Raw genomic sequence first — 9,306 nt, forward strand, 5'->3', positions numbered from 1 at the left:
GAACAACAGCAGTTTATTGTTCTATGTTTGAAAGAAAAAACATCTTAAAGTATCAGAAATATAAATTCCCAACTGGCTGGGAATTGAATATAACAGTTATTCTTAACATAAATATGGCATCCAACCTGGATTGGCATTGAATATAAATCCACAGCAGCAGTCTTCAAAAATTCCAGGCCTAATGGTTAATTATAGCCAATATTGGTATAGTCTACTAGGTATTAGGACAGTCCCTAAGGAACTTACGAGGTGGTTGGATGCAAAACAGTTTCTCCTCTATGTTGAAATGCCAATGGGGAGTCATAAGTAGGGGCACATATATTTATTTCGGGAAGCTGAGTTTCTTTATATTGCATAATTCATATACAAGGCAACTCAGGGAAAACAGGTTTTACCAGTGACTTACTGTAAACACAGAAAAAAAGTTGTGATTAAAGCTGTTGATGTGAGCCTGCATAATTCTGAGACTGTAGAAGGGAATACTGATGAAAAGGAGAGTGTCCTGGGTTTTCCCAGGTCTTAGTGATTCGGAGGAAATGGCTTGAGCAGATCTGCACTGGGTGTTGGAGTGGGGGGCTAATAATCCTCTAATCAGTCTTAATTATCTGCTGATATTTTACTTCTCTGATGTTGAGATGAACAACATACACTGCTGTATTGTATTCCAATTTGTATGGGATGGCTTTCATATTCTAGTTAAAAAAATAACTTAAATAGAGCTGAGCCCACAGGTTTTCATTGCATGTTTTCCAGTCAGAGTAAGATCCGCTATGAGTTCATCAGCTCTTATTTTTATAATTCAGGTATTTCTGATTGCAAAGATATTAAACACCTACATCAGGAAACACTGCTTTTAACTATTTCCCCAAAAAGCCCATGTAAGACATGTATTAACATGTCTTACATGTAATTGTCCTCCAGTGAAAGTCACTCAACAGGATGTCAAACTCTTAAAAATACATGGGTGGGTGTTGTTTATGTGATACTATCTTTATGTTGTATTTCTTACCAATATCTTATAAAGTTTGAACAGCCAACACAATTAATGGAAAGTATGGAGAAGCAGGATTAAGCTCCTATGCTTCTCTAATTTGGAAAGAAAATCTCAGGAAACTGCAAAAATGCTGCAACCCAGAGTTTTTTAAAATAATGATTATTACCCCACTTATTCAGAGCTGCATTTGATTGTTCTATTTAAACTGGAAAAAATATATAAATTTCAGTTTGTGTTTAAACCTGTCTTTACTGTCTTGTATACCATTGAAATGCATTTTTTCTTTTGCCTTTTTAATCATTCAAAGCACTGTATATTATCTATTCAAAATGTGCTATTCAAACAAACTTGTCCTTCTTTAACCTGTAATAAGCAAAAAATAAATAAATAAATAAAGTACTTATCATAAGACTCACAGCAGCAAGACCAAATTCCTTTTTTTAATGTAAGAATAAGGAATTATCCCAGGATAGTAACAAAAGGAATGGTTAGATATTTTTATGAAATAAAAAATCTGTTTCTAAGCAACCTAAATCAGAACAATCTGTTAAGTAGGTCATGTTTTACCAAAATGTGTCTGTGTTAGTCTGAAGCAGTTTATTCAATCCAAAATCCCTGAAGATTTGTAGATACATGCACATTCCTGTATGAGCAAAACAGGAAGTGGCTAGGTACTTTTTATATGAATCACATGGAGGGGAAAAGCTGACCAGCACACCTTAAATACTCCACAGAGCGCTGGGATGCCAGTAGTCTCTTTGGACATCTCAGAGTCAACAACAATGTTTGCTTTGCTGCTATTGGTCGTGCTGGCTTCTTACTCCTCTGCTCTGCCTCTGCAGACTGGAAAGACTGATGATATGCTTTTTGCTGAGGTGAGAATCACATCAACTTTTTACAATGGATGCTTTCTTTGGTGTGTTTTAGTAGCTTGTAATAAAATGTGTGTCTTTCAAACAGAAATACCTTCGTCAGCTCTATCGTTTGCCAGCTGGTCTTCAAGGTACACAGACATCATCAAGTGATTTTCAGAACAAGATCGGGCAAATGCAAAGATTTTTTAAACTTGAGGTAAGCCTGAAGCTGCCTTTGCTTTTGGTGATTCTTTTATTTGATCCATCTCCTTGTTAAGAGATGCTTGAATAAGTGGCCCTGTACATAATGAAGATGCACTGAGCCTTTCAAAGTCTTTAGTCTCATTTAAAGAAAAACATATTGACATTAAAAAGAAAAAAAGATTTAGTATAATTTTGTTCTTTGAAACATTGACTCACTTCTTCTTTTTTTTTTTTTTCTTGGAAGGTAACTGGAAACCTTGATAAAAACACTCTGGAGGTGATGAAGCAGCCCAGATGTGGTGTACCAGATGTTGGGGAGTACAACCACTTCCCTCGAAATCTCAAATGGGCAAGCAACAATGTCACTTTTAGGTAGGGAAGAGTAAATTACCTCCTAACTCTGATTCCATTGACTATGGTGTTTTGAGTGAAGCTTTAATTTCAGATGTTCAACTTCTCTCGTTCCCCTCTCTGTTTCAGGATAGTGAATTACACTCCTGATTTAAAGAGAACGGATGTAGACAGAGCCATCAGAAATGCCCTGAATGTTTGGGCTGATGTCACCCCTTTGACCTTTAAGAAGCTTCACGAGGGCAATGCAGACATTATGATCAGCTTTGGATCAAGAGGTGATAAGACTTTTTGTTTTTCTTTGTGTCTAAGTCATCACAACAGAGATTTGTAAAGTGGAACATTTTAATGCATAGCTATTTACCTTTCATTCTGAAGAGCATGGTGACTACAATCCATTTGATGGACCTGACGGACTGCTGGCTCACGCCTACCCTCCAGGCCAGGGCATTGGGGGAGACACTCACTTTGATGAAGACGAACACTGGACCAAAGATTCATCAGGTGACAATATTTTTGGACAGATAGAAAGAATCCTAGCTATTATTTCAGTTGTGGCTTTAATTCGACACCTTTTTCCTGCAGCTTACAACTTGTTTATTGTAGCTGCCCATGAGCTGGGTCATGCACTTGGTATGTCCCATTCATCAGACCCAGGTGCCCTCATGTACCCAGTCTACTCATTTAGCACTGGCTACCCATTGGCTGAAGATGACATTGAAGGAATTCAAGCTCTCTATGGTGGGTATTGCAAACTTTGGTTAGAAATTGTAATGTGCAGGACCAAGTTGGATAACAATTGTCTGGTAATGTTAAAACTTTGATTGCAGGTCCCAACCCCAACCCGAAAAAAAGGAAAGCAAAGCCTGATGCACCTACCAAATGTGACCCTGAATTGAGTTTTGATGCTGTAACAGAGCTACGAGGAGAAACCATTGTTTTTAAAGACAGGTAAAATAATAGACTTCTGTATCTTCTGTAATGCTCTGTTCTTAGCATTTTATTTGGCTTTTCTGAAAGCATTGAGAACGCACTGTAAAATGAGGTCAACCTGCCCCTGAGGCACAGAGCATGTAGTCACTGCCCTGTTGAATAAAGGTTCAAGCCTGACCTAAAGCATCTTGGAAAATCCTCCAATTTTATTTTCAATGCTGGGTCTTTTTGCAGGTTCTATTGGCGTCTACATCCCAATATGGCAGAGCCTGACCAGACACTAATCAAGTCCACATGGCCCTACCTCCCAAACAAAGTGGATGCAGCTTATGAATACCCAGAGAAGGATTTAGTTTTTGTGTTTAGTGGTAAGTTAAATGTATATTTCTATCTAAAAAAATACCACATGCATTTTGAGTAGCACCTACACCAGGTCTGCCCAAAGTCAGTCCTCGAGGACCGCTGCTGTCCTGCAGGCTTTAGAGGTTTCCCTGTTGCAGCCCAGCTAATTCTGATTATTGCAGTTCAGCAGAAGCTTGTCAATAAGCTTGTTAATGGAAATCAACTGTGCTAAAGCAGAGAAATCTCAAAATCCTGCAGCATATGCCCCTGACCTAGACTCTGTCTTGTGTTTAAACAGGAATCCGAGTGTGGGCCTTAAATGGATATACACTTGTGGACGGCTACCCAAAGTACATACACAAACTTGGTCTTCCTAGATCTGTTAGAAAGATAGATGCAGCTGTGCATATCAAAGAAACAGGGAAAACACTGCTATTCACCGAAGAAGAATACTGGAGGTAAAGTGGTGTGCATTTTACACAAAAAGACATCTTTATTTGGGAAGAATGAACTTTTTGGCATTCATAGCTCACTCTCTGGGATGTTTTTCATATTCTGTTTCATGTCCCTGTTCTGTGTAACCCACAGTTATGATGAAGAAAAGGGCACCATGGATGAGGGCTTTCCCCGATCTACTGAGGATGACTTCCCAGGAATGCATGATGAGTTTGATGCAGTTACTTTTAACCACGGTAAAATGAAAAACTAAGTATATTTAAACAGACAGTGTGCAATTTCTCATTGAAGCAATAAAATATGGTATTCAGGAAGTTTAATTTAAAGCACAGGCTCCCAAACCATTTTGCTTCGTTGGCATAAAATAATCAAGGCAATGATCTATTCTAAAATATCAGAAAAGGGAAAAAACCCTATGACTAGAAATGGCATCCAAATATAGACTAATTCCATTTAGGCATCATTGTGGGGTCTTGGGGTCCCTTTTTATAACCATTAATGTAAAACAACATTACATACAAATAATTTTCAAAATATTCTTTAATATGTCCTTTAGCCTGCATAAACTAATCTCTTCCTCTTTATCCATGCATTTCTTTGCTTTTTAGATAACCCAGAATTTGTACTATATGCAAACTACAGCCTTGTTCATTGTTTTTTTATTAGAAAAAAAGTTTTTAAATTGCAGCAGTTTGCAAGTCCACCACTAGATGTCGCACAATACCACACAATGCTCCTTTACATTAACCACTGTAATTGTTTGGAATTGCTATTTCCCCTGTACTATCCCTGATATTTTTCTTTTTGTTTTTTTGCAGACCGCCTATATTTCTTCCATGAATCTTTGCAGTATGAGTACAGTTACAACTACAGGAAGGTCATTCGCATTATGAGGACCAACTCCTTCCTGAACTGCTCATGAGACTGCAACCATCATTTAGAATTGTTATGTGTGAATATAGCTGGCTATATCTGAACAGATGATAAACTGTTGTGAAGAGACATTGCACAGTATAGTGTGGAAGATAAATGGATGAGATTGTAAGGAACTGTCGGGACGGTTGTCTGTGTTTGACACAGAATCCTATGATTCTCTGGAATTTCATGAACTATTTATTTTTGGATGTGTTGCTTATTTATAGGTTTTGAAGCAGATATTCATTATTATCTGATAAAATTGCATTTTATGGTTGACTGAATTCCAAAGTTTACATTGATTCACACCAGTTCCAAATAAAGTCTCTTATTCAATGCTGAATACCTTAACATTGCGTCTGAATCTTACTTCTTCAGTATATCCTTTATGAGGATGAGTGGGTAAAGGAACCAGCACACTGTCTGCATGTGGTCACACTCTGGCCATGCTAAAAAATTGGTAAGATAAAAAAAAAAAATAAGATTTTAGTGGTAGTTATCTTTTTCATAAGGCATTAACTACGTCTTGGAGCATCAAAAAATATGAAAAATAATGCTTTACAGGGAGATGCATTAGCTCTGTATAGGGAATAAGAAAACTAGTTAGAAAATTGGGCTGAGCAAGGACCATAACCCAACGTTCTCCGTGGGACCACTCCTGCTAAAAAGTGTGTAAAACACAGAGGACAAATTTCTCTACCTGTTACTATAAAGGGATACATTTACTCTTTTGGACATGCATTTGTAGAGCCTCTGTCCCCTGAAAGACCTTAAAGGAATAGTACACCCAAAACATGATTAGCCTTCATTTTCTACTCACCCCCATGCTGAACAACACTCTGGAGTACTTTTTTGATATCTCAAATGCATCTGGAGATCTGGGAGGCTTCTTGCTGTCTGCTGACATTCAAATAATGGAGGTCTATGGTGACCGAGACAGAAAGGTCCATAAAAGTCCACAAAAAACGTGTCAATATTCCTCCATACTGCTCGTCCAATGTATTCCAAGTGTCCTGAGTGGGTAGCATCCAGAATTTACTCGAAACGAAGTCATTTAGAATGTTTTTAGAGCATAAACAGTAGTGTATAAGATTTCCTGAAAGCGCGCACCTGCGCGTTCACGACGCTACGGAAGCCGGCAGACCAAACCAGATGAAAGTGCGCATTCAGCGTCTGCTCTGCCGATAATGCAAGCGTAGAAGAAGAAATGTGCTGTTTACCTGTGCAAAGAAAGAAACAACGAAAGAAAAATGTCTGAGGACTTCAGTGTTGAGGAAGAGCAGGAGTTCTTTGCCGAGCTGAATGCGCACTTTCATCTGGTTTGGTCTGCCGCGGTTTCCGTAGCGTTGTGAGCTCGCAGGCGCGCCCTTTTAGGAAACCCTATACACTACTGTTTATGCTCTAAAAACATTCTAAATGACTTCGTTTCGAGTAAATTCTGGATGCTACCCACTCAGGACACTTGGAATACATTGGACGAGCAGTATGGAGGAATATTGACACGTTTTTTGTGGACTTTTATGGACCTTTCTGTCTCGAGCACCATAGACCTCCATTATTTGAATGTCAGCAGACAGCAAGAAGCCTCCCAGATCTCCAGATGCATTTGAGATATCAAAAAAGTACTCCAGAGTGTTGTTCAGCATGGGGGTGAGTAGAAAATGAAGGCTAATCATGTTTTGGGTGTACTATTCCTTTAAGTCTTTTACTATACCATAGTTCAAGAAAAACATTCTGTGATCTGAGCTGTAGATTTTTTTTTTTTTTTTTAGCTAATCTTGAGTAACCCGCATCCTCATGGTTACTTTACCTTTTCCACCCTAGAAGGTAAGGTAAGCAAAAATGCTTTGGTAGATTTGCTATATACCTTATTCTTTCCTTTTTCTGGATTCCACAGAGCTCCCTGAGTTGTTCAAAGCTTGGGATATCTATTTAAAATATAACCCTGCTCCAAACTTATTTACAATGTTATCCCTGTATCATCTGTAGTGTTCCTTGTATCTCATGATTGTGTTTGCTCACTAATGTTCTCTAGTAAACCACTGAGGCCTTCAAAGAACAACCTGAACACGTAAAGAGATTAAATTAAACACAAATTGGCTTTGCAAACTAATAAAATGTCTTTTGTAAGCAGCTGGTTGCATTATTTCTTATTTAGGAGTATTAGAATTAAGAAGTCTGAATACAAAATCACCTGAATTTTTTTTTTGCTAAACAAATTATATATCATAAGCCATACATCAAAATATTTTGACTTCAATGCAAACAAGTGTCAGTCTGTCACAAAAAAATCTTGCCCCCGCCCATCCTCACCACCTTCTACAGAAGCACCATACAGAACATCCTGACCAGCTGTCTCACCGTGTGGTGTGGAAGCTGCAACAACGTAGATTGGATAAAAGTGAGAAGAGTTGTGAGAGCAGCAGAGAAGATCATTGGAGCTCCTCTCCCCTCTGTAAAAAGGTTTTCATCCCAGCGCTGCATGTCCTGAGCCCATAACATCATCAATGACCCCTCACACCCCCACAGTGGACTGTTCTCCCTGCTGCCCTCTGAGAAGAGGCTTCGCAGCATTCACCGCTGGACCAACAAGTTCTGCAAGAGCTTTTTCCTGCTGCCATAAGACTGTTGAAAACTATAAATCAAGATTCTGCATTACACTGATAACATCATACTTGTACTACATTCTACTGCATTTTGCACCATATGTATTCCTTTATTTTTGCTCTGCTCTGAACCTTCCACATCAATGCTTTTTGCACCATGTCTCTCCTACACTGTTTACATTCTGATCACTGCTGCACTTTATAAAGGAAAATGTTTAATTTCATTGCTAAGCTGCTTAAATACTGTTGGACAGCTGTATGCATTGAAATTTTGTTTTGTATGCACTCTGTGTATACTAAATGACAATAAAGTTTGTCTGAGTCTAAAATGCATTATTTTTGAGGCTGTTACCTACAGTGAATTGTTAGAAACTTTAAGAAATATATACATTTTTTGTCAGGCACTGTTCAATAAATTAAATGAGCAATTTAATCATTTAATGAGAAGAGCTCTTTGCAGCAATGAACATTTGGGATATTTTCATGAATTAATTTGCATACTGCTACCACTAGATGACGCTCCAATCTACAGCTTGAGAGCAGCCTCTAACTTCTGGGGGGGAAATGCTGATGCTGAGTCCTTAAAATTAATTTTGGGAAAGGTTAATTGGCATTAATGCATAATGCCAAGGATCATGAAGTGCTGAATCACGCCAAGGATTCCTCACTCTAACCTTTAAATCAAAAAGTATCTGAAGCCAAACAATAATTACATTTATGTACAGTTCAGCTGAAAAATGCTAAAAAGACTTTTTTTTTTTTTTTTTTTTTGCTAAGCTGTATCACCTAACTACCTCAGTGAATAGATTCTAATTGGTGATTGAGACAATTCATCAGAATGTTGAGGAGGGTTTATGTTGGATGTTATCTTGTTAAAGTCTAGGAAATCATGTTTTCTGGACCAAGAAGCCTAATCCACAGGCTCAGTCATGTGGATGTAATTAGAGTGCAGTGAAGCAATCACATTATTTGGCCATTTTTTGAAGGCTTTGGAGGTTTATGCTGCGTCAGCGATTCCCAAATTCTGTTTGTTCATCACTGTGCTGACGAGAAAATACACAATATATCTGAAAACTTGACCTTGGTTCATATGATGTACCCTTTGTGGATCTCTCTGGAGAACTTCAATTATTATAGCAAAAACAATAATAAAAACAATGCAAAACTGAGGATAATTAGAAAAAAAACAAGCCTGAAGCTGGAATCTTAAAGAAAAGGCCTGTTATTAAAACATATCGTCTCTTCTAATTCCTTTGCAGCTTGTTTAAAGGTGAATGTCAGCAGCCAGTGAAATAAGAGCTACAGTGGTTATTTAGTGGTACAGGAACTCCTTACTGTATATTTGATTGAAAATACTCGTTCTAGTTTTTCCAGGTTTTCAGACAAGCACTAGCATGCCCATATGTGGTTTTCACTGATAACTGATAAGGTGTAAAATTTAAAACTGTTTAATTTTCAGCCTTATAGCGTGATTTTAGAGTTAAAGAAAGTTTCCCTAATATTATCTCATTAGAGCCTCTGTTGGATACTTTTTCCTGTTCTCTGCACCAGTCAGAGGAAATTACTCTAATCTGCTCCCTGAAAAAAAAGCAGGACATAAATTAGGGATTATGAGAGGATAATAAAAACTTTGATTTGAAGTCTTGCTGTT

The 9,306-nt window shown here is 37.9% G+C and overlaps 1 protein-coding gene across 1 annotated transcript; it reads left to right on the forward strand.

The window, feature by feature from the left end:
- Nucleotides 1-1,709: 1,709 nt before the first annotated feature.
- On the forward strand, nucleotides 1,710-5,390 carry LOC107083472 (collagenase 3-like). The gene is made up of 11 exons (XM_015372720.1): nucleotides 1,710-1,869; nucleotides 1,955-2,065; nucleotides 2,297-2,424; nucleotides 2,533-2,681; nucleotides 2,782-2,907; nucleotides 2,989-3,144; nucleotides 3,234-3,354; nucleotides 3,571-3,704; nucleotides 3,977-4,136; nucleotides 4,267-4,370; nucleotides 4,953-5,390. Exons 1-11 carry the CDS (start codon nucleotides 1,738-1,740, stop codon nucleotides 5,054-5,056), a joined length of 1,425 nt encoding a protein of 474 aa, XP_015228206.1. The 5' UTR covers nucleotides 1,710-1,737; the 3' UTR covers nucleotides 5,057-5,390.
- Nucleotides 5,391-9,306: the final 3,916 nt, after the last annotated feature.

This window comes from Cyprinodon variegatus, unplaced genomic scaffold (assembly GCF_000732505.1).
Source record: "Cyprinodon variegatus isolate N-32 unplaced genomic scaffold, C_variegatus-1.0 Scaffold75, whole genome shotgun sequence".
Classification (NCBI taxonomy): Eukaryota; Metazoa; Chordata; class Actinopteri; order Cyprinodontiformes; family Cyprinodontidae; genus Cyprinodon; species Cyprinodon variegatus.

What these genes read in the sequence shown, in the direction of transcription:
- LOC107083472 (XM_015372720.1), top strand. Translation starts at nt 1,738, where the DNA reads ATGCCAGTAGTCTCTTTGGACATCTCAGAGTCAACAACAATGTTTGCT. An exon ending in ACCATTGTTTTTAAAGACAG is followed by an intron (nt 3,355 to 3,570) that starts GTAAAATAATAG and finishes GTCTTTTTGCAG; the next exon opens with GTTCTATTGGCGTCTACATC. An exon ending in TTTAGTTTTTGTGTTTAGTG is followed by an intron (nt 3,705 to 3,976) that starts GTAAGTTAAATG and finishes GTGTTTAAACAG; the next exon opens with GAATCCGAGTGTGGGCCTTA.